Here is a 23,680-nt window from a genome sequence, read left to right as displayed (position 1 = left end):
AAGTGCCTAACAGGACCCTCAGCTTCCAGCAAGGGGGTATAGGGGTGGACCTAGGCAGAGGCTGATTCTTGGAATTCTGAGCTCTGGTCTTTTCTGAGGACTGATGCCTCTGACCACAGATGTCCCATGCTTTTGGAGCCTACTTGGGTATTTCTTTTTTTAAATTAAAAGAATCACAAAGGGAGTGGCTGCCCCTTTTGATGGCTCTCAACTTCTGACTCTAGGCTTTTCTGAGGACCTGCTACACTTCTTGCCTTCTTGGATTCTGTGTGATACCACCATATCTCTATACTAAAGCCTACTTCAGATGGATTTCATGAACTGTGCAGGTGAGAGCCCTCAGTCCCTACAGGAACCCAATCACCTCTTTCCTCCTACTGAGTATGGAGCTCCATCTAGGATGATCAGTGCCTTAAGAAAGGCTCGATATTTTGGGTTGTTCATTTATTCATTCAATTCAACAAATATTTATTGGGTATCTGCCATGTATTGGCTTTTAAGGAGACTACGGTTGAAAAATTCCCTAAATAGCTCCAAAATAGCATGAACTGACCCTACTAGAAGCCATGGTGTGGCTCTCCAAGAGTTGTTCTAGAAAAAACTGCAGATCACTTCTGCCTCAACCAGCAGAGCCCATGGACCACTGAACAAAATGGAAAGCAAGTACCAAGGTGAGCACCTTTAGTGAGAGCCAACGCACAACCCACAGGATTGAGTATCCCTGTGAAGGACTGAGTGCCTAGGGCAGGCCCTATCGGGTTCCCACAACCTCCAGTCATGGTCAGACCTCAGAAAGGTAAAATATGGACACCTTTTTTCTGCCCTAAATCTTTAAGACTCTCCATGCTTCTGGGTTATCAAAAGACTGTGTCCAGAGCATGTGCTTGTCAGGAACATTAATTAGGGTATTTGCATGCAAGAGCTGTCATGCAAGGGAGAGGGCAGGAAAGCTCTGAGGTGTTTCCACTGTAGTGTACACCACAATGTCACCAACCCTCTGGATGGGCTGATATATCTAGCCTTACCACAATGCCCTGGGAGTGGGTTTGGGGCCTGCCACCTCCAGGAGCTCCTGTTCAAAGGGCATATAAGTCCCTATCAATGCCAAAGACTTGCCTCTCAAGAGCAGCTATAGGGACTGGGCAGGAATACAGATAGGGATCCTTCACTACATCGTTGGATGCTTCACACCTTTCCCAGCCACCTGCACGACCAGCTGAGTGGTACAGCCCTGAAGCCTATGTGAAAACAGGATAACTTGATGGTTCAGAGCCATTATTTCCATATGGGCTTAGGCAAGGTACTTAAACTCTCAGTGTCTCAGTTTCCTCACCTATAGAAAGGTAATAAAAGCAGTACCTATCCCCTTAGGGTTCGTGTGAGAATTAAATAAGCTAATATATATACCTGGTGCATGATAAGTTTTATATATGTGTTGGCTATGATCTTAGGGCAGCTGTGAGAGAGCTGAGCCCTAGAACCATAAAACCCTCCTAAGCACCATCTCCACTCATGGCCTGGCAGGCTGTGGAGCAGGAAATCCTGTGGGAAGAGGGAAGGCTTTGACTGTAGGAGTGGGTTGATTGTGGGTTCCTGGAAGGTGAGGACTCCTTCCCTAACATCCTCAATGCCCAGCAACACCTAATCTGGCTGCGGCACGCGGCAGGTGCTCAGGAAACGCTAGTCAAGGAGAAAGGCACTAGCTTTCGCTCTGCCCCCTGCCCCACCCCAGGGGCGGGACTGTAGAGGCGCCTATAAGGGAAGTTGTTCAGTCAACTCGGAAAAGGGGTAGCAACCCGGAAAGTAGACTCACCGTCTTGGTCTAGAGACTGACCCCTGCACAGACAGACCCCTTCCCCTCTCTGCGAAAGACCCAAGCCCCAGAAGTCACTCCATCTCCTACGGCTCGCAATTTCCAGAGGCCCCCTGGCACCTTCCAGCCTGATGTCGTGCGTCAAGTTATGGTGAGTAGGGAGTGGCATGTCGATCGCAGCCTCCGACATTCACACCCAGAGCGCCCCACAGACTCGCTCAGAGAACGTCTTTGAGTCCGGGGACGGTGGGGGCCGGCGAGGGAGGCTGGGGATTGCAGTGAGAGCGCCGAGTCACAGGGGCGCGGGGAGCAGCGCTGAGGTACGGCACGGCCGGCTAGTGGGCGACACCCCTCTCTCAGGCCCAGCGGTGCCCCCGCCCCCTTGGTGTCCATCGAGGAACTGGAGAACCAGGAGCTCGTCGGCAAAGGCGGGTTCGGCACAGTGTTCCGGGCGCAACATAGGAAGTGGGGCTACGATGTGGCGGTCAAGATCGTAAACTCGTGAGTGACCCCGGTTGACCCCAGCCGCAATCTGGCCAAAAAGGTGGAGCCACTGTGCTCTGGGGCCTGAATGGGGAAGGGAGGGATTTTCCCACGACCCCGGTGCGACTCCAGCTCTCTCCTGGAGTGTAGGAAGGCGATATCCAGGGAGGTCAAGGCCATGGCAAGTCTGGATAACGAATTCGTGCTGCGCCTAGAAGGGGTTATCGAGAAGGTGAACTGGGACCAAGATCCCAAGCCAGCTCTGGTGACTAAATTCATGGAGAACGGCTCCCTGTCGGGGCTGCTGCAGTCCCAGTGCCCTCGGCCCTGGCCGCTCCTTTGCCGCCTGCTGAAAGAAGTGGTGCTTGGGATGTTTTACCTGCACGACCGGAACCCGGTGCTCCTGCACCGGGACCTCAAGCCATCCAACGTCCTGCTGGACCCAGAGCTGCACGTCAAGGTCAGCTGGTCTACACCCCTCTCAGCCTCAAGACAAGGCCCCAGAGCTGTTCCAGCCAGGCCCACCGGACACTAGACCTCCAGAGCCCTGTCTATTGAATAGGCGTAGCCTCTCCCTCTGGACACAGGGCTGCCAGGGGACAAAGCCCAGCCAGGAGTTTTAGCTCCTGCCGTACCAGGTGATAGAGGCCCTGACCCACACGAGTCATTTCCACCAGCTGCCCCACCAGCCCCTCCAAAGAGTCATGGCTGACCCAGCCCTGGAGACTCAGACCTTGACCTAGCCCTACCACAAGGCACCTAGATCTACCATCCAAGGGAACCTCTTCCCTTGACCTCCACACTCCCTTTACAAAGCTGAACCTGCACCTTCTGGGGGCAGGGGGGTTCCTGGAGGCTCTCTGGCCCCCTTGTCTTCCCTACCTCCCACTTCTTTCCTTCCTTTGCAGCTGGCAGATTTTGGCCTGTCCACATTTCAGGGAGGCTCACAGTCAGGGACAGGGTCCGGGGAGCCAGGGGGCACCCTGGGCTACTTGGCCCCAGAACTGTTTGTTAATGTAAACCGGAAGGCCTCCACAGCCAGTGATGTCTACAGGTAAGGATCCCGGCCCAAACACACAGCCAGGATTCCTACACTTCTCTGGGCCCTCCCAGGGGATGATGTATAGGAAAGGAGTCTTACCAGTGATTGGACCGATCCTCAGCTTTGTGTCTCCTGCAGCTTCGGGATCCTAATGTGGGCAGTGCTTGCTGGAAGAGAAGTTGAGTGTAAGACTCTAGGAGGATTCTGGGATCCTTAACCCCAGGTGCCCTTCTCTTGAAAGCCCCAAGGCTTCCCCTTCCCGCTCACCTACTTAGACTGCCCTCCTCCCTCCTCGTGCCCCCACATTACACTCCCTGCCTCTTTCCATGATGAAGCAGATAATTCCCTTTTACCCTGAATGCCTTCTCTTCTCACCCTCCTCCCCTACTCCAGTGCCAACCGAACCATCACTCGTGTATGAAGCAGTGGGCAATAGGCAGAACCGGCCCTCATTGGCTGAGCTGCCCCAAGCCGGGCCTGAGACTCCCGGCTTAGAAGGACTGAAGGAGCTAATGCAGCTCTGCTGGAGCAGTGAGCCCAAGGACAGACCCTCCTTCCAGGGTGAGCTGGCCAGTTAGCTGGATCTAGGATAAGCTTGGGTCTGTCAGCAGGGGGCTTTTCTCAGGAAAAGAACATTTGCTCACCTGCACTCCACTCTGCTGTCCCTCTAGAATGCCTACCAAAAACTGATGAAGCCTTCCAGATGGTGGAGAACAATATGAATGCTGCTGTCTCCACGGTGAGTGCCAACATCACCCCTCCCCAGGAGCTGGTCAGGGATGGCACAACGTGGCTACCTGGCCATCCAATGACTCACCACTGACCACTGCTTTTTATGCCTTGACCTTTGTACCCACCCTCCCCAGCCCACCCCTGAGTTCCCAGACAACAGATTATGGACCAAGGGACTACTCCCTTGGGTTTACTCTGGCTCATCCAAGTCATACCCAGCAAACTCCTCCCATCCCTGCAGGTAAAGAATTTCCTGTCTCAGCTCAGGAGCAGCAATAGGAGATTTTCTATCCCAGAGTCAGGCCAAGGAGGGACAGAAATGGATGGCTTTAGGAGAACCATAGAAAACCAGCATTCTCGTAATGATGTCATGGTTTCTGAGTGGCTAAACAAACTGAATCTAGAGGAGCCTCCCAGCTCTGTTCCTAAAAAATGCCCGAGCCTTACCAAGAGGAGCAGGGCACAAGAGGAGCAGGTTCCACAAGCCTGGACAGCAGGCACATCTTCAGATTCAATGGCCCAACCTCCCCAGACTCCAGAGACCTCAACTTTCAGAAACCAGATGCCCAGCCCCACCTCAACTGGAAAACCAAGTCCTGGACCCCGAGGGAATCAGGTGAGACATTGACAGGATTAGGGGATGCACTAAGAGTCCTATAAATGCTGTCCCCTTGCCAGCGAAAACTTGGGGCTGAGAGGAGTGCAGTGGGAGTGCCAGGCTCCAGGGCAGAACTGGATGCTCTGTGCTGTTTGCAGGGGGCTGAGAGACAAGGCATGAACTGGTCCTGCAGGACCCCGGAGCCAAATCCAGTAACAGGTACCCATTCTCTACCTCTTTCTTTTCCCTGTTCAATTCTTCCACCAGACTCCTCCTCCAGACCTATATCTAGATTCAGGGTACTTTGTGGAGGGGAGGGGAGAAGATGATCTAACTCAACCTTCTCATTTCATAAATGGGAAAACCGACTCCCCCTGAGAAAGGAGCCCTCTGAGGTCACACAACAAAGCTTGGATTTGTCCCTGAATTTTCTAACTTTCCACAACACCAGCTCTGTGAGCCCCCTAAGTTCCATTGTTTCAGCAGTCCAGAGGACCTCCCAGCAAAAAAGATCAGGGTCTCAAATGTCAATTGCCACTCTCTAGAGCTTCTGCTAACCCAATTCTGGAGAGGAGCTCTGAGGGGAGGAGCACAGGGCACACCTTGACACAGCAACTGACAAGTGGAGACTTCATACTCCCCACCCACCCCCAACTTGGCCTTTCTGACAGCTAAACCCTCCTGCCACCATCACTATTTCTCTTAAAGGGCGACCGCTCGTTAACATATACAACTGCTCTGGGGTGCAAGTTGGAGACAACAACTACTTGACTATGCAACAGACAACTGCCTTGCCCACATGGGGCCTGGCACCTTCGGGCAAGGGGAGGGGCTTGCAGCACCCCCCACCAGTAGGTTCGCAAGAAGGCCCTAAAGATCCTGAAGCCTGGAGCAGGCCACAGGGTTGGTATAATCATAGTGGGAAATAAAGCACCTTCCAAGCTTGCCTCCAAGAGTTACGAGTTAAGGAAGAGTGCCACTCCTTGAGGCCCCTGACTTCCTTCTAGGGTAGTCTGGCCTGCCCACAAACTGACTTTGTGACCTGTCCCCCAGGAGTCAATAAACATGATGGAATGCTAGTCAGTCTGAGCTCAGCCAGGGGCTGGGAGGGACTGGGATGGGGGTGGGAGCTGCCAGTGAGGGATAGGGAGGCACCACAGCTCTGCTATGGCAGGAAGCGGGGATGCTGGGGGCTGGGAGTGGGCAATGGCCTGGCACACAAGGTCAGGGCACAGCTGGCTACAACAGGAAGGAATCCTAGAGGCCTGGTTCCCCAGACCACTCTCTAATCTCAGGGCAGTGCTTCCTCTAAAGCCTAGGATGGCAACCCCACCCTAACCCTAAAACTCTGGGGATAGAGGCTGTGGTTCCTTTTCTTCTGGGCTCTCAAGACTCACTTGCAGGGCTCTGGGGAGGGATGAGTTGATGTGAAAGATCACAGACCTGGCCCCGCACGGTGCCCCCAGGCTCTTAGAGATCATGACGCCACATACCTGCCTCCACCACACACTCAGGTTGCTTCCTAGACATTGCTTCCCTTTTGATTCCCAGTTGCTGTTCGAGAGTGGAAAGCTATGACTCCTAAAGCTATACACAGGCGCAACCCCTCCCACGGAGCATGAACAGTTCAAACCCGGTGGTAGTGGTTGCCAGCCAAGCAGAGAGGTCAGGAGAATGAGCGCCCCCAACTCTGACCTAGATCCCCACCAGGACCCACATTCTTCCCTACATTCTCGCCAGGCTTCAGCCCCCCGCCCTCGGTCTCCCCACTACCAAACGTTCACCTCCATTTGGACACATCCCCTTGGGTCCACCCCAGCCCACCCCTTCGCATCTCTCCCAGGGTCCACATTGCCCTTCCCTGAAGGGGCTGAAGCGGGGAGGCGATGGTGTTAGGAGAGACAAAACCAAGTGCGGGAGGAGACCAGGGGAGTCCGGCTTTGGCACAGGAAGGGGCCGGGCTGTCCCGTCGGGGAAGTGGGAGGGGGCCGCGGCGCCGGGAGGGAAGCGCCTGTCGCCCGGGACTCTGAGCCAGAGCGCAGCGGCGAGCGTGACTCCGCCATCAGGTCCCCGGCTCCCTCCCCGGACCTAGCCCACTCCGCTGCGCCAGCGCCGCGGGCAGTGAGTTCGGGGATCAGGGGAACCCGGGGCTCCCTCGCACCAACCCCAAATCCTGCCCTCCTGGCGATGAGGCTTTTCTAGGGCACCTCTACAATCCGGGTATGAGGGAGGAGGAGGAAAGGACTGAGGGATCCCCTCATCGCCAGCTGGGAGCGGGCTGGGAGGCCGCAGGGAGGGCCTGAAAAAGGAGACGGGATTGCCACGAGGTTGGGGGCGCGGGGTGGTAGCGGCTTGGAGCGGGTGAGAAAAGCTCAGGTGGGGCCCGCCGGGCCGAAGGAGGTAACCCGGCGCCCGGCCCTAGCCAGCCCCGGGGCTCGGGGCTGGGGAGATCATGGCCCGCCTCTTCAGCCCCCGGCCGCCCCCCAGCGAAGACCTCTTCTACGAGACCTACTACAGCCTGAGCCAGCAGTACCCGCTGCTGCTGCTGCTGCTGGGGATCGTGCTCTGTGCGCTCGCGGCGCTGCTCGCCGTGGCCTGGGCCAGCGGCAGGGTGAGCCGGGCCTCTGCTGCGGGAGGGTCTCTACCTGGGGAGCATTTTCGGGGTTGGGGTTTGTGGGGTCTTCTTTTCGATGTGTTTTCGTTGCTGGGAGCAGAGAAAGAAAGGACCATTGAGCCTGGCTAGGAACTGCAGTGACCCTGGGCAAGTCACTCTACCCTTCTGGGTCTGCTCAGGGAAAAAGCTGAGTCCTGGATGCTTCTCATTTCGGTCCGGGTTCTGACAGACTTTATGAACATCCGTGGTCTACGGGTTCTACAATAAATCCATCACCGGATTTTCCAGTTTTCCAAAGGGGAAATTCTAGGAGGCCCCTGGGGAATTCATTTCCTGCCTTTCTCTCCCTCTTAGGGGATGTAGGGCAGTTGTACCCACAGACTCCCAGAAGGCACCCTCCACCGGGCTCTCACTGAGTCCCAAAGTAAACCCATGTCCAGTTTCTGTTTGGGGAGGAAGAAGGTCTTCAATCCAATTCTAGAAATGGCCTGCCCCGGGTTTTCTTTTCACTGCTTGGAGGCAAGGTGGGAAAATCACCGGGCGCGGCCAATCCTTGCTGGTCCACGCCTAAATCCGGGAAGAGGTGGGGACAAAATGCTGGGACGGCCGTGCAGCTTCTGCTTGGAGTTGAGGCAGGTGGCGAGATCGCAGCCCTGGTGGCCAGGGAGGTGCGGGACGCCTCGGGTCCTGGCGCCCCCTGCTGCTCGAGCGCTGCCTCGCGCCGCCCTTCAAGCTGCCGGCCGCGGTCCCCGGCTCCGGGAATCTCCCGAGCAAATTGGCCAGATTTGGAGACATTCATTCCGAAGTGCCTCCTTGTGAGCTTGGATCTATCTTTCACTTGCTTCATGACGCTTTGGTTCCCGTTTGACAGATAAGAAAACTGAGGCTCAGAAACAAATAGGGGATGGGAGCCAGATCTTCTGGGTAGCTGTCCCAGCAAGATAATAGGTTGGACAACAGGAGGCTGGGCGCTGTGGCTCACGCCTGTAATCCCAGCACTTTGGGAGGCCGAGGCGGGAGATCGTTTGAGCCCAGGAGCTCGAGACCAGCCTGGGCAACTTGACGAGACCCTGTCTTCTACTAAAAATACAAAAAAAAAAAAAAATAGCTGGGCGTGGTGGCGGGAGCCTGTAATCCCAGCTACTCGGGAGGCTGAGGCATGAGAATCACTTGAACCCGGGAGGCAGAGGTTGCAGTAAGCCGAGATCGCGCCACTGAACTCCAGCCTGGGCGACAGAGCAAGACTCTGTCTCAAAAAACCAACCAACCAACCAACAAAAACCATACGAGATTGCTGAGTCTAGATAAAAGCAGTAGGACGCAAGCAATTTCAAATGGTTCAACCTAAAGTGAATGGCAAGCGGAGGTGCCTTGCCTCCTTTTCGTACTTAGGCTTGAGGCACCTTTCAGAACTGGGCTGAGGGGCTGGGCTGCCGGCTTTTCCTTTATCAGGTTCGTTCCTTCTCCCTGTCACAATCTTGCCTCACACACCCCTGCCCACAGGAGCTGACCTCAGACCCGAGCTTCCTGACCACTGTGCTGTGCGCGCTGGGCGGCTTCTCGCTGCTGCTGGGCCTCGCTTCCCGGGAGCAGCGACTGCAGCGCTGGACGCGTCCCCTGTCCGGCTTGGTATGGGTCGCGCTGCTAGCGCTAGGCCACGCCTTCCTGTTCACCGGGGGCGTGGTGAGCGCCTGGGACCAGGTGAGAGGGGCGGCAGGCGGGGCAGCGGGGACGGCCCGGGCTTCGATCCCTCACCAGGCCTTGAATAGCCCCACTTGGGCCTTCGGCTTCCCGCGCCCCGCCCCCAGGTGTCCTATTTTCTCTTCGTCATCTTCACGGCGTATGCCATGCTGCCCTTGGGCATGCGGGACGCCGCCGTCGCGGGCCTCGCCTCCTCACTCTCGCATCTGCTGGTCCTCGGGCTGTATCTTGGGCCACAGCCGGACTCACGGCCTGCACTGCTGCCGCAGGTGAGCACGCAAGTAGCACAGGCTGCGCTCAGGACGGCTCTGCCACGTGCTAGTAGGCTCCTTTTGTGGGGGTTGTTGAGCTGTGACTCCAAGGCAAGGTGCAACGCTGGGCGCAGGATACCCAACCGTGCTTTCGCAGAGCTGGTACAACAGTGTGATGCAGTGCCTGCTGTTACCAGAAGAGGGATCCAGGCCACACGGAAGGGAGTCGTGTCGTGGTTTACCCCGGGGACAACAGATGTGGTTAATGAAACCTTGACAGAGAATGAAAAAAAAAAAAAAAAAAACGTTTTGTGCGATGGGAGTGGGTAGCGACAGTGGAGTGGTATTCCAAGCACAAGAAACCTACCTGCAAAGGTTTCCAGAACTAAGAGGTCGTGTTGGTGAAGCAGCCGAGAGTCTGGAGCAGGGAGCATCTGGAAAGGGAAACGCCCCTAGGGATGCCACAGTGTGGCACCACTTGTCCCACAATAGTTAGGTCCCTCACTGTAAAGCCCAGTCTTCCCCAGCCAGTCTTTGAGACCAACTCCAACTACACACGACAAGCACCCGGGTCCCGCACCCTCTGAGGCTGGCCTTCACCCACAGTTGGCAGCAAACGCAGTGCTGTTCCTGTGCGGGAACGTGGCAGGAGTGTACCACAAGGCGCTGATGGAGCGCGCCCTGCGGGCCACGTTCCGGGAGGCACTCAGCTCCCTGCACTCACGCCGGCGGCTGGACACCGAGAAGAAACACCAGGTCAGCCGGGCCTGGGAAGGTCAGACCAGCGCTCCGAGGGAGGAGTTGCTTAGATTACATAACGGGGCTCCTCCACAAGTTGAGTGACTCTGGGCAGGTTTCTTGACCTGTTTCCTCTTTTGTATAAAATGCGGGTATTGCCCATCTTAGAAGGTTGTGAGGCTCAAACAAACCAAAGCTTATAAAAAGCACTTTAGAGCATTATGATATTAAGTGAACTCCCATTCAGGTGTTGATACTGGGAGTTTAGTCACTAAAGGTGATCAGTGCAGGATGGAGTGCTGGGGCCCTGCTGTGTGCAGCGGGAGGACCTGGGGGAGCACCCTGGGGAGCACCTAGGATGGGCAGTGTGGGCTCCTGAGTGATTTGGGGGACAGGGCCTCCTGGCTTTAGGGTGCAGAAGAGTTGGTGTTCATAGTGACCTCTTCCAGGAACACCTTCTCTTGTCCATCCTTCCTGCCTACCTGGCCCAAGAGATGAAGGCAGAGATCATGGCACGGCTGCAGGCAGGACAGGGGTCACGGCCAGAGAGCACTAACAATTTCCACAGCCTCTATGTCAAGAGGCACCAGGGAGTCAGGTATGAGGAAGAATGGCTGGAGGGGAGGGGCCTGTGGGCTAAGACCCTGGCCCTGCTGACACAGTCTGCCCTATGCAGCGTGCTGTATGCTGACATCGTGGGCTTCACACGGCTGGCCAGCGAGTGTTCCCCTAAGGAGCTGGTGCTCATGCTCAATGAGCTCTTTGGCAAGTTCGACCAGATTGCCAAGGTCAGAGAAGACTTCCCTCCCCACCCAGGGACCCTCAAACATCCCATCCTGGGTAGCCCCTTCCAAGGGAAACTCCCACCTTATAAGATCCCAGGCCCACTTCAGTGCATGCAGGCCCCCAGATATTCCAATGGAAGGAGGAAACCCTCTCAAACATTCCCAGTCATGAAGCTGCTCACCACACACCTCAAACCTACAGAGATCCCTCAATATCGCCACAGATGTCCCAAGTACAATGCCCCAAACATGCTCAGAGCCCCAACATATGTGTCTCTGGACACTACAACCAAATCTATAGAGACGTTCTGATATTCTAACCTTAGGAGGCCCTTCCAAGAGAAATTTCTGCCCTATGCAACCTCAGCCCAGCAACCTGCTTAGACTCCAGGGATGGCTCCAAGCAACCAATTCTTGGATTCCCCCCAACCTCTCAATCCTGAGACCACTACCACGTACTCAACTCTGGGTACCCCCTTCAACATGCCAAAAGTGGAAAGAGCCACAGCCATCCAGCCCTTGGGGAAACTCTTCTGAGAAAGAGATCTGTATGAAAGACAGTTAGCCCCATATCAAGTGAAAGGAGTCCCTAGATCTGATCTAGACACTACCCCACCTTGGAAGTTCTTCAGGAATACCCCGCTCGCTCCCCACTTTTCCCAACTCCCTCCTACCCTTCTGACCTCTAACCAGGTTCCTCTGCACACCCACATATACACTCCCAGGAGCATGAATGCATGCGGATCAAGATCCTGGGGGACTGTTACTACTGTGTCTCTGGGCTGCCACTATCACTGCCAGACCATGCCATCAACTGCGTGCGCATGGGCCTGGACATGTGCCGGGCCATCAGGTCAGCTCAGGCGGTGGTCAGGAGGAATACTGAGGGTGGATGTGGGGGGCAGCAGGCAGCTGACAGAAGTCCTCTTTGTGAGAATCAGGGGTGTCTCACAGGCAGGGCTGAGGGTAGGACTCAGATTGTCCCACACACACACTGCTCAGGAAACTGCGGGCAGCCACTGGCGTGGACATCAACATGCGTGTGGGCGTGCACTCAGGCAGCGTACTGTGTGGAGTCATCGGGCTGCAGAAGTGGCAGTACGACGTTTGGTCCCATGATGTCACACTGGCTAACCACATGGAGGCAGGCGGTGTACCAGGGTGAGACCTAGGGCCCTAGGCAGCTACAGCAGAAGGCCAACCAGGCCTACCACAGGCTGCCATCCTTTCATTAGTTTCTTAAGATAAGCGCAAGATGAGTACCTTAAGATGAGTCCCATATGGGGCTTGGGAGATCCTAGGGTGCAGGGAGGGGAGCTGGGAGGCACCTCCTGTAACACAGGCTCTTTCTTGAAGTCAGACATCCAGGAACGATCTTTAAAAGACATGAGATGTTTGTCAGTTCTAGGAGCCATGGGGGTGATGGGGCAGGAAATAGGAGAATTGAAGGCCCTCCCTGCTGACCCCTACTGCCTCCCTCCTTCCAGGCGAGTGCACATCACAGGGGCTACCCTGGCCCTGCTGGCAGGGGCTTATGCTGTGGAGGACGCAGGCATGGAGCATCGGGACCCCTACCTTCGGGAGCTAGGGGAGCCTACCTATCTGGTCATCGATCCACGGGTAAAAGCCCAGCCCAGATCCCATGGGCTGGCCTACACAAACCACCCCACAGCCAACAGGCCTGATCTCTTCTGTGCCAGAGATTGAGTTCCTGGGTCCTAGTTGGGGGTGGAGGGAGAACGAGGAAGTGTCTGTGGTCTTTACTGTCAGCCCTTATGTGCCCCAGGCAGAGGAGGAGGATGAGAAGGGCACTGCAGGAGGCTTGCTGTCCTCGCTTGAGGGCCTCAAGATGCGTCCATCACTGCTGATGACCCGTTACCTGGAGTCCTGGGGCGCAGCCAAGCCTTTTGCCCACCTGAGCCACGGAGACAGCCCTGTGTCCACCTCCACCCCTCTCCCGGTATGTGCACCTTCATCCTGAGCCCCAGAGCTTAGTTAAATCCACCCCCAGTATCCTCAGGCCCCACTTGCAGCCTTCCCTGCCCCCACCACCAGTGAGCCACTTAATGATTTGTGACATCCCAAAGTCCCGAACTGTCTGGTCACCCCAGTCACTGGTTCAGGCCCTTCCTTGCCCCTCCTTCTAGAGAAAGAGCCCTCCAGCTCACCTCAGAGAAGATACAAGATCCCTACAGACACCATTGTAGGGACCAGCCCCACAGGGTCGGTGGGTCTCTCCCTGTGTGCGACGATGAGAGAGTGTAGAAATAAAGACACAAGACAAAGAGATAAGAGAAAAGGCAGCTGGGCCCGGGGGACCACTACCACCAATGCGCGGAGACCGGTAGTGGCCCCGAATGTCGGGCTGTGCTGTTATTTATTGGATACAAGGCAGAAGGGGCAAGGTAAAGAATGTGAGTCACCTCCAATGATAGGTAAGGTCACGTGGGTCACGTGTCCACTGGACAGGGGGCCCTTCCCTGCCTGGCAGCCGAGGCAGAGAGGGAGAGGAGACAAAGAGAAAGACAGCTTACACCACTATTTCTGCATATCAGGGACTATTAGTATTTTCACTAATTTACTGCTGCTATCTGGAAGGCAGAGCCAGGTGTACAGGATGGAACATGAAGGTGGACTAGGAGCGTGACCACTGAAGCACAGCATCACAGGGAGACGGTTAGGCCTCCGGATAACTGCGGGTGAGCCTGACTGATGTCAGGGCCTCCACAAGAGGTGGAGGAGCAGAGTCTTCTCTAAACTCCCCCGGGGAAAGGGAGACCCCCCCCCACCCCGCTTTCCCGGTCTGCTAAGTAGCGGGTGTTGTTTCTTGACACCTTTTGCTACCACTTGGACCATGATCCGCTTGGTGACGGGCGTCTTCCCAGACGCTGGCGTCACCGCTAGACCAAGGAGCCCTCTGGTGGCCCTGTCCGGGCATAACAGAAGGCTCGCACTCTTGTCTTCTGGTCACTTCTCACTATGTCCCCTCAGCTCCTATCTCTGTATGGCCTGGTTTTTCCTAGGCTATGATTATTGAGTGAGGATTATCATAATATTGGAATAAAAAGTAATTGCTACCAACTAATGATTAATGATACTCATATATAATCATATCTAAGATCTATATCTGGTATAACAATTCTTGTTTTATATTTTATTATACTGAAACTGCTCGTGTCCTCTGTCTCTTGCCTCGGTGCCTGGGTGGCTTGCCACCCACACACCATGTCCATAACTCCCCAGCCTCTACTCAGGAGAGTGCCTTCCCCTGACACCACAAAGGCAGTTGGACCCCCCACTTCCTCCTGTCTCTGATTCTAGGGCTGTGCACCCATAGCACCAGGAAATGTCTCTGTTTAACTCAATTCCTGAAACTGCATACTCTCTTCTTCAATCCCCCCAACACTGGGGAGTGGGGGAAGGACACTGGCAGCAGTGGTTGCAGGAAGTACGTAATTCCAAGTGTTAACATGAGGTAGGGGAGAGGTCAGAGGGTTAAGCTGGAAGGAGGAAGAGGAAGGAAGAAGCTGAGGTTCAGCTGACTGTTGCAGGATGAGACCTCCAGTGTGGGTGGAGTGGTGTGTGGGGACTGCTACAAGCCCAGGGACTGTGAGATGACGTTAGGTACAATTACATAGCAGGAATGCCTGCCAGGGCCCATGCTAGACCTCCTGCCGCTTTCCACTGGTGTGCAGGCTAGGGAGTATTAGGGTGGAAGAGCAGGACCCTTTGTTCAAGGGTGTCTCCTGAGGCAGGACCTTCACTAGCACAGAAATCCACTCAGCCCCTGAAGTTCCAGGGGCTCAGTCAAATATTAGAAATCTTGCCAGGCACGGTGGCTCACGCCTGTAATCCCAGTACTTTGGGAGGATGAGGCAGATGGATAGCTTGAGGTCAGTAGTTTGAGACCAGCCCGGCCAACATGGCGAAACGCCATCTCTACTAAAAATACAAAAATCAGCCAGGCGTGGTGGTGCGTGCCTGCAATCCCAGCTACTCAGGAGGCTGAGGCAAGAGAATTGCTTGAACCCGGAAGGCGGAGGTTGCAGTGGGCTGAGATTGCACCAATGCACTCCAGCCTGGGCAACAAGAGCGCAACTCCGTTGCAAAAAAAAAAAAAATCCAGCCAGGTGCGGTGGCTCATGCCTATAATCCCAGCACTTTGAGAAGCCGAAGCAGGCGGGTCACCTAAGGTCAGCAGTTTGAGACCAGCCTGACCAACATGGTGAAACCCCGTCTCTACTAAAAATGTAAAAATTAGCTGGGCGTGGTGGCACATGCCTGTAATCCCAGCTACCTGGAAGGCTGAGGCAGGAAAATCGGTTGAACCTGGGAGGCGGAAGTTGCGGTGAGCTGAGATCGTGCCATTGCACTCCAGCCTGGTGACAGAGCAAGATTCAGTCACACACACACACACACACACACACACACACACACACGAAGATCCTGGGAGTCTAGAGAGTCGGGGGAAACTTTAAGGAGAGTCAAACCTCCCCTTCAAGGGCAGGTGGGATTTGGGAGACAGAGAGATCATTAGAGGCAAAGGAAAGAGCCCAGTGAAATGCCCAAGGTCAAAGACATGTATAGAGCATGCAGTGTGGCTCATGGTCTACCTCACTGCAGGGAAAACACCCACCATGCCCACCTCCCCCTGTGCTCTCCCAACAGGAGAAGACCCTGGCTTCCTTCAGCACCCAGTGGAGCCTGGATCGGTGAGGAGGCCTCAAAGTCTTTGCCAGTGGGGCTGTCTGGATGACCCCCTCCATCCTCCCTGGGGGTCTGCTCCTGCTTTGCCCAGATGCTCTGAGGGTCTCTGTGGTGATGGACTTGGCTCTCACTGTGCAGGAGCCGTACCCCCCGGGGACTAGATGATGAACTGGACACCGGGGATGCCAAGTTCTTCCAGGTCATTGAGCAGCTCAACTCGCAGAAGTACGGAGAACAAAGAGGGCTGGGGGGGGCCGCAGGCCCTGAGGTCATGTGGTGGAGAAGGGATGGTGCTCCCTGAGGGGCTGGAGGGAAGACTCGCCTGACCACCCCCTCTTGCCCTCACTCTGCCCTCTTCCTGCCCTTCTGTGCCCTCTGTTCTCTGGTGCTTTCGCCCACCCTCCCACCTCCCACCAGACAGTGGAAGCAGTCGAAGGACTTCAACCCCCTGACACTGTACTTCAGAGAGAAGGAGATGGAGAAAGAGGTGGGCTGTGGTGTGGGTGGCACCAAACAACTTCCCAACTTTAGTTCCTTGGCGCTGGGGAGGGGTCAGCCCTTGGGTCTCCTCCCCAAGTCTGCTCAGTTTGTGATCCTAGGGGTGAGGAGCTTTTGCCTCTCTCTAAAGGAAAGTCACTCTGTAGACTGAGCTACTAGATGGTAGGGGGAGGAAGGAGGGTAACTCCTTGGAGAACTGGTAGGGTCTACATGGAACTGAACTGGAGGCTGGGCGGTGAGGCTGAGGAGCCCATCCCTTGCCTGGGAGTGATGCCTTCAAGGTGATGGGTACCACTGGACCCTGTCTCCACCTCTGGTCCCCTCACTTTCAGTACCGACTCTCTGCAATCCCCGCCTTCAAATACTATGAAGCCTGCACCTTCCTGGTTTTTCTCTCCAACTTCATCATCCAGATGCTAGTGACAAACAGGTGAGAGTGCCCCAGGCAAAGGAGGCCCTGGCTGTCATAAGCGGATCACCTTGCCCTCATGACCCCTGGCCACACTTTCTTCCTTCACCCCTTCCCCTTAGCTTCAGGCACTTATCCACAGAGGAAACATGTGTTCTGGGGAAAATGATAATCACGGCCCTTATCTTAATCTTGTAGATCCTGTGGACTTTCTACACAGCCCTAGCATTTTCCCATGAGCATCTCTTTTGATGCTAACAACATCCCCATGAAGGCCAGTTTGTTTCTATTGAGAAACCCAAATCTGGCAGCAAATGCATGAGCTTAGAAAGTAGGCCCTCATTCCTAGTCCACTGCTAGGAGGGATGAGGACTTGTTCTTAACTCAGCCAGGTGGCCGGGTGTGATGGCTCATGCCTGTAATCCCAGCACTCTGGGAGGCTGAGGCAGGTGGATCACCTGAGGTCAGGAGTTAAAGACTAGTCTGGCCAACATGGTGAAACCCCATCTCTACTAAAAATACAAAAATTTGCTGGGTGAGATGGCAGACGCCTGTAATCCCAGCTACTCGGGAGGCTGAGGCAGGAGAGTCGCTCAAACCCGGGAGGCGGAGTTTGCAGTGAGCCAAGATCACACCACTGCACTCCAGCCAGGGCAACAGAGCGAGACTCCGCCTCAAAAAAAAAGAAAAAAAAAAAAACTCAGCCAGGTTAAAGAGCTTTGGGCTAAAGGCCCAGAGATCAGTCTGCCGTAGCCTCAGCCATTCTTGTGAGCCCCCACTCCCCACCATATGGGTCCCTGTTCCACCTCGACACTGCTCTAGACCCTTAAGCCAGCCAACCCAGATCATCAGAATGCAATGTCTTCTATCAGCCGGGACCCCATCGCCAGCCAACCCAGATTCCCCAGAACCACTTCCCCTATCTCCCACCCAGCCCACACAGCACCTTCATAGCACACAGGGAGCCTGTTCTGGCACTTCAAGGCCTCGCTTTTGTCTCCCTTTAGGCCCCCAGCTCTGGCCATCACGTATAGCATCACCTTCCTCCTCTTCCTCCTCATCCTTTTTGTCTGCTTCTCAGAGGACCTGATGGTGAGGTGGGCTGAGGGGTGGAAGTGGTATGCCGGAGCCCTGGTCACAACCTGTCCTGAAGAGGGTGCCCCAGCCCCATGGCTAAGATGCCCATGCTCCCTCCACAGAGGTGTGTCCTGAAAGGCCCCAAGATGCTGCACTGGCTGCCTGCACTGTCTGGCCTGGTGGCCACACGACCAGGACTGAGAATAGCCTTGGGCACCACCACCATCCTCCTTGTCTTTGCCATGGCCATTACCAGCCTGGTGAGGACAGAGGGGGCCCTATCCACCCCCATGAGGGCATGTTGGACCTGCCAGGGACCGAAAGAGAACCCCTGGATTTGGGCAGGCAGCTGGACTAAGCCCAGGGGATGCTGGAAATGTTGTACAAATAGAAAGAAAAAAATTACAGTCTCCAGCAATCTACCGTCTGGGCATAATAGTTGTTGATAACACTTCGGTGAATGTCCTTCTTATCTTTTTTCTGTGTAGGCAGTTACTTATTACTTAGATCACTTGGCTGATTCTTCAGGATTTAGACTCATTCCTAGAATTCTATTCCTGGAGGGCACCTGGGAATCACCCACCAGCCAAGTTACAGAAGAAGAAACTAAGGCCCAGAGAGGCTAAGTGGCTGGCAAGAGCTCACACAGTGGCTCAGAGTCAGAGGAGTACTCTTGACGCCCCTCACATAACTCCTCCCCCAGTGAGGACCCCAGTGCTGAGGTTCCCTTCCCAACCAGAAATAGCAGGATCCACCCCTTTGGACGAGTCTTCCCCTGACTCATCCCTGGGTCAGCTGAAACCCAGCACAAGCCACCACTGTGCCCAAGAAGCTACCTGCCTCTTCAACTCCTCATCTCCTCTGCAGTTCTTCTTCCCAACATCATCAGACTGCCCTTTCCAAGCTCCCAATGTGTCCTCCATGATTTCCAACCTCTCCTGGGAGCTCCCTGGGTCTCTGCCTCTCATCAGTGTCCCAGTGAGTGTTCCCACATGCCCTTAATCTCCTTCTGCACACCCTTCCTCAGCCCAAGCCCACAGCCCCCTGAGTAGAGGAATGCTCCATTCTGTGGATTAGAACAGACATAAGTCACACTCAGTGTGTATCAGTGTGTATGATGCCCCCTGTCTCCCAGATAGGACCTGGGCCTGGGAGGGACAGGAAGGGAGCCCTCAGCCGTCCCCCCTCTGCCTATGGGACACGCCCACTCCTGACCCCTGCCTGGCCCCACAGTACTCCATGCACTGCTGCACGCTGGGCTTCCTCTCCTGCTCCCTCTTTCTGCACATGAGCTTCGAGCTGAAGCTGCTGCTGCTCCTGCTGTGGCTGGCGGCATCCTGCTCCCTCTTCCTGCACTCCCACGCCTGGCTGTCCGAATGCCTCATCGTCCGCCTCTATCTGGGCCCCTTGGACTCCAGGTGTGCACAGCCGCTGGACAGAGGTGCCGGGCCCCCTGGGATGGGGGTGAGATGGGATACAGCAGAGCTGTCCTGGCCTCACTGACCTGAATCACCCACAGGGCAAAGTGGGAGGGAAGCGGAGGCCTACATGGGGGCAGGGAGAAGGCCAGGAAGTGGGAAAGCAAGGGGTAACCCTGATCCATGGCCCCTTCAGGCCCGGAGTGCTGAAGGAGCCCAAACTGATGGGTGCTATCTCCTTCTTCATCTTCTTCTTCACCCTCCTTGTCCTGGCTCGCCAGGTAAGTCACCCAGCTCAGCCCCACCAGGGCCCACCTATGAGTGGCCCCCATATTTGTGACTTGATCTTTCTAATCTCCAGGGTTGAATGCCCATTGGAAGCTTCTAAGCGAGCCTTCCTGCTTCCTTTCTTTCTCCTTCACTCCCCGCCCCTCCTTTCTCCCACACCCCTATCTGGGAAAGCCCATGCTTTAGAAAACGTCTGCTGCCAATTCTCTATCCCTAGTCTGAATCTAATTTCAAGGATAGTCTCTCTCCAAGGATACTTGCACCTTAAGCTCTACTTCTAAACTGGGGGTGGGGTGGGGGTGGTTTCAGGCATCATGGAGTTGGGGCTGAACACTCAGGAGCTGGGCTTCCCCTGCTCTGTGTCTCCCCATGGCCCCTGGTGACCCTCCCCAGAATGAGTACTACTGCCGCCTGGACTTCCTGTGGAAGAAGAAGCTGAGGCAGGAGAGGGAGGAGACAGAGACGATGGAGAACCTGACTCGGCTGCTCTTGGAGAACGTGCTCCCTGCACACGTGGCCCCCCAGTTCATTGGCCAGAACCGGCGCAACGAGGTGACTCCTGACCCCCTGACTCCTGAGCCACGGATGCCATAGGGCTTAATTTCAGATGAAAGCCTTGACCTATGGCCCGTTTTCTCTAGAACCCCCAGAAGGGTCACCCAAGCCCTTGTGCTTGTCAAGCATCTTCGTTTTCACAACATCTTAGATTCTTTCTTTGGTGAGCACAAAACTGCATTTCAAATTCTTACTTGGAAGGCATGTCTTCTCTAACTCATGACCATTCCGTACATTCCAGAAGCTTAGGTGTTGATGGGAGCTGCCTGGAGCAGGGGTCCCCAGCCCCCAGGCCGCAGACTGATACTAGTCCATGACCTGTTGGGAACTGGGCTACACAGCAGGAGGTGAGCGGTGAGCCAGCACTACCGCCTGAGCTCTGCCTCTTGTCAGATCAGTAGCAGCATCAGATTCTCATAGGAACTTGAACCTTATTGTGAACTGCACATGCAAGGGGTCTAGGTTGTACACTCCTTATGAAAATCTATTAGGCTGGTGCAAAATTAATCGCAGTTTTTGCCATTAAAAGTAATATAATTAAAAGTAATTACTTTTTTTTTTAAGACAGAGTTTCACTCTCATCGCTCAGGCTGGAGTGCGACAGAGTTTCACTCTCGTTGCTCAGGCTGGAGTGCATGTAATGGCACGGTCTCAGCTCACTGAAACCTCCGCCTCCTGGGTTCAAGCAATTCTCCTGCCTCAGCCTCCCAGGTAGCTGGGATTACAGGCGCCTGCCACCATGCCTGGCTAATTTTTTTTATATTTTTTTTTTAGTAGAGACAGGGTTTCACCATGTTGGCCAGGCTGATCTCGATCTCCTGATCTCAGGTGATCCACCCACCTTGGCCTCTCAAAATGCTGAGATTACAGGCGCACCGCACCCGGCCTAAAAGTAATTACTTTTAATGGCAAAAAAAAAAAAAAAAGAAATGCAATTAATTTTGCACCAACCTAATAACTAATGCCTGATGATCTGAAGTAGAACAGTTTCATCCCAAAACCATCCCCCGCCACAGCCTGGGTGCGTGGAAATCTTGTCTTCCGTGAAACCCATCCTTGGGTCCAAAAAGGTTGGGGACTGCTGGTCTGGAGGATACAGTCCACCCCTCTCTCTAGACCTGCACTATCCAATATGGTAGCCATTAGCCATATGAAATTTTAATGTTAATTAATTAAAATAAAATATTCAGTTCCTCAGTTGCACCAGCCACATTTCCAGGGCTCAACAGCCACTCGTAGCTAGTGGCCACCCTATTGGACACTGCACATAGGGAATGTTTCCATTGCAAAAATTTCTATTGGATGCTGCTGCTCTAGATCCTCAAAAATCTTGCTAGTGCCAAACCATCAGAAATTCACCCACATATTTGTACCATCTTATTTATATCATCTGCTGGCCCTCTGCTGTGGAAATGCTCTTGGCTCATATTGAGGAATGTTAAAAGAAACAGCTCAGGAGCTCTTTCACAGCCTTATGCCCCCACCGCCTGCTCCCTGCTCTCAAGATCAGTAGTTCTTTTCTGGTTTCTTCTGTTATAGACACAGGGAATCTTGTAATCGATCCTTTTCTCTCTTCACTTTGGCTGCTAGAAAGCTGAGAGCCAAAATCTAAGACTAAATAGGATTTCATGGCACTCATTTTGTGAACCACCCTCAGATCTGATTCCATCTTTATTATCTTACCCTTATTTTCCCTTTGCCTCATAGTCCCTATTGTTGCTTACTTTATCTTTCATTTTGTACCTATCTTAACTGACTTAAACACTTAAACACATTTTACCCTTGGTTTTGTAGCCAGCTTAATTGACTTAAACACCTTTCAGCAATAAGATAGGACATAGAAATAATTCACATTGACAGGATCCCAGTTCTAGGAGTGACTCCCTTCGTGTTGCTGTGAGGTGATCCTAACGCCAAACCTCTGTCTCTTCTAGAATTACAATGAGATCTAAGCTTTGACTCCTAAGTCACTTCCCTGGGGTAGCCTGGCCCTACTCCTCTCCCTCCTTCCCAATTCTTCTTAAACAGGGAGACCAGGAGTGTGGACATGGGGAGGAGGGCCCCACGCAGACCCCTAGAAGGGAGAGGAACATGACACACACCCCTCACTCCAGTCTCCTGCTCCCCCAGGATCTCTACCACCAGTCCTATGAATGCGTTTGTGTCCTCTTCGCCTCAGTCCCAGACTTCAAGGAGTTCTACTCTGAATCCAACATCAATCATGAGGGCCTAGAGTGTCTGAGGCTGCTCAATGAGATAATTGCTGATTTTGATGAGGTGAAAATTCCAAGAGTCTCCCAGACCCTATGTCCTAGATTCTAGAATTTTCCACCAGTACCTCCTTCCACTTTGCTTTTCTGGCCATGAAGTCAATCCTCCCCTCCACAGTACTCCCTCGCCTCCTCTGATCCCCCAGATCTACCCACTCCAGCAACATTGCCCACCACCAACCCTCTCCTTCCTGACACTATCTCCACTCCCACAGCCTGATCCTTTAACTCCAAAGGCTTGGGGCTGGGCTTCTGGGAGAGGTGATGGAGAGAGTAAGAGAGACTGGGGACAGGACTCTTCTCTATATACAGCTGCTCTCCAAGCCCAAGTTCAGTGGGGTGGAGAAGATCAAGACCATCGGCAGCACCTACATGGCAGCCACAGGCTTAAATGCCACCTCTGGACAGGATGCACAACAGGTACGGCAACCCTTCCTTACCTACCATCCTCCTCTGGGCTCTCACTGATGGGCTTATTAGTGGGACTTATTCCTATGCCCTCACTGGCCCACCCTGGTGGCCGGGCCCATTGCCAGGATGCTGAACGGAGCTGCAGCCACCTTGGCACTATGGTGGAATTTGCCATGGCCCTGGGGTCTAAGCTGGACGTCATCAACAAGCATTCATTCAACAACTTCCGCCTGCGAGTGGGTGAGAGACTTCCCCTGCTGCAGCAGTCTGGTACCTCCTCACCTTCCTGAGCTTGCCCCTCTCCAAGTCCTTTGTTAGCTGCTCCCAGTTCATCCTGAAGCCCCTTTCCTGACTCACTCCCTGGGATGGGGTGTGAAGGTGCTGGGCCAGGAGGTACGAAGCTCTCCCACTCTTTTTCTTAAGCTACATTCCTCCAGCCCTTAGAGACCCCTCCTCTCGTCTAGGGCCCCCCAGGCTCTTCTCCCTTCCTTCCAGTTCCTTGTGGCTTCCTCTTCCCCTCTTCCTTCTCCAAGTCTGTCATTACCACATCCCTCATTAGGGTTGAACCATGGACCCGTAGTAGCTGGAGTTATTGGGGCCCAGAAGCCGCAATATGACATTTGGGGCAACACAGTGAACGTGGCCAGCCGCATGGAGAGTACAGGAGTCCTTGGCAAAATCCAAGTGAGGGAACCACATTGGAGGCATAGGGGGAGGGGGACTAAGAATAGGGCCACCTCCATATTCCCTCACCCCCCTCCAATTGTAGGTGACTGAGGAGACAGCATGGGCCCTACAGTCCCTGGGCTACACCTGCTACAGCCGGGGTGTCATCAAGGTGAAAGGCAAAGGGCAGCTCTGCACCTACTTCCTGAACACAGACTTGACACGAACTGGACCTCCTTCAGCTACCCTAGGCTGAGATTGCACTCCCCTTCTAAGAACCTCAATAAAGAGACTCTGGGATGTCTGGAGCCCACTGATGTCTGAAGCTGCTGATATAGCTGGGGATCACCTTCTCATTGCCCTTCAGCAGGAAGTATTCTTCTTCCCAGGCCAATTTTAGTGCGAGTGTGTGTGTGTATGTGTGTGCACATGCCTGCACACATGCGTGCATGTGAGACTGAGCATGTTGAAAGGGAGTGATTTTTTTCACAAGCTCAGGAAGAGAACTCCCTCAGCCTCTCTGCCAACTTGATTATAGTATTTTGTACACCTTGGAAGCATAAAGAATTTAGCCACATGACTCAAAACAAAAATTTGCCCTTTCCTGCCCCCTACTCAAAAATA

At 54.3% G+C, this 23,680-nt stretch overlaps 2 protein-coding genes across 9 annotated transcripts; both read left to right on the top strand.

Moving 5' to 3' along the window:
- Positions 1-1,728: 1,728 nt before the first annotated feature.
- RIPK3 (receptor interacting serine/threonine kinase 3) lies at positions 1,729-5,747 on the top strand. Of its 2 annotated transcripts, XM_003809099.5 has the most exons (10): positions 1,729-1,964; positions 2,174-2,314; positions 2,447-2,756; positions 3,205-3,350; positions 3,477-3,523; positions 3,732-3,899; positions 4,010-4,077; positions 4,312-4,686; positions 4,827-4,887; positions 5,377-5,747. In XM_003809099.5, the coding sequence occupies exons 1-10, from the start codon at positions 1,945-1,947 to the stop codon at positions 5,595-5,597; spliced, it is 1,557 nt and encodes a 518-aa protein (XP_003809147.1). In that variant the 5' UTR covers positions 1,729-1,944; the 3' UTR covers positions 5,598-5,747. The 2 variants fall into 2 exon arrangements, with proteins under 2 accessions (XP_003809147.1, XP_063452544.1); XM_063596474.1 differs by lacking the exon at positions 1,729-1,964 and having other exon boundaries at positions 2,191-2,357.
- An 866-nt stretch (positions 5,748-6,613) lies between these two features.
- On the top strand, positions 6,614-23,364 carry ADCY4 (adenylate cyclase 4). Of its 7 annotated transcripts, none has more exons than XM_034937349.3 (26): positions 6,621-6,789; positions 7,091-7,279; positions 8,786-8,983; positions 9,091-9,252; positions 9,841-9,990; positions 10,422-10,570; positions 10,649-10,760; positions 11,483-11,610; positions 11,760-11,918; positions 12,245-12,377; positions 12,544-12,717; positions 15,426-15,469; positions 15,603-15,689; positions 15,882-15,951; positions 16,295-16,392; positions 17,379-17,463; positions 17,571-17,708; positions 18,316-18,426; positions 18,682-18,866; positions 19,063-19,147; positions 19,548-19,706; positions 21,840-21,986; positions 22,292-22,399; positions 22,516-22,630; positions 22,950-23,074; positions 23,160-23,364. In XM_034937349.3, the coding sequence occupies exons 2-26, from the start codon at positions 7,121-7,123 to the stop codon at positions 23,310-23,312; spliced, it is 3,234 nt and encodes a 1,077-aa protein (XP_034793240.1). In that variant the 5' UTR covers positions 6,621-6,789; positions 7,091-7,120; the 3' UTR covers positions 23,313-23,364. The 7 variants fall into 7 exon arrangements, with proteins under 7 accessions (XP_063452537.1, XP_034793244.1, XP_008959524.1 ...); XM_063596466.1 differs by having other exon boundaries at positions 6,621-6,888; XM_063596467.1 differs by lacking the exon at positions 22,950-23,074 and having other exon boundaries at positions 6,614-6,789.
- The last annotated feature ends 316 nt before the right edge of the window (positions 23,365-23,680 follow it).

The sequence above is a fragment of the Pan paniscus genome, chromosome 15, assembly GCF_029289425.2.
Source record: "Pan paniscus chromosome 15, NHGRI_mPanPan1-v2.0_pri, whole genome shotgun sequence".
Lineage (NCBI taxonomy): Eukaryota > Metazoa > Chordata > Mammalia > Primates > Hominidae > Pan > Pan paniscus.
The sequence above is the reverse complement of the archived record's forward strand: the minus strand, read 5'-3'. Positions and strand labels throughout refer to the sequence as shown.

Excerpts from the sequence above, each read along its gene's own strand:
- RIPK3 (XM_003809099.5), top strand. The coding sequence starts at position 1,945 with ATGTCGTGCGTCAAGTTATG. Across the intron at positions 3,524-3,731 it reads TGCTGGAAGAGAAGTTGAGT|TGCCAACCGAACCATCACTC; the intron begins GTAAGACTCTAG and ends CCCCTACTCCAG. Across the intron at positions 3,900-4,009 it reads GGACAGACCCTCCTTCCAGG|AATGCCTACCAAAAACTGAT; the intron begins GTGAGCTGGCCA and ends CTGTCCCTCTAG.
- ADCY4 (XM_034937349.3), top strand. The coding sequence starts at position 7,121 with ATGGCCCGCCTCTTCAGCCCCCGGCCGCCCCCCAGCGAAGACCTCTTC. Across the intron at positions 17,464-17,570 it reads GCTTCTCAGAGGACCTGATG|AGGTGTGTCCTGAAAGGCCC; the intron begins GTGAGGTGGGCT and ends CTCCCTCCACAG. Across the intron at positions 19,148-19,547 it reads TCCTTGTCCTGGCTCGCCAG|AATGAGTACTACTGCCGCCT; the intron begins GTAAGTCACCCA and ends GACCCTCCCCAG.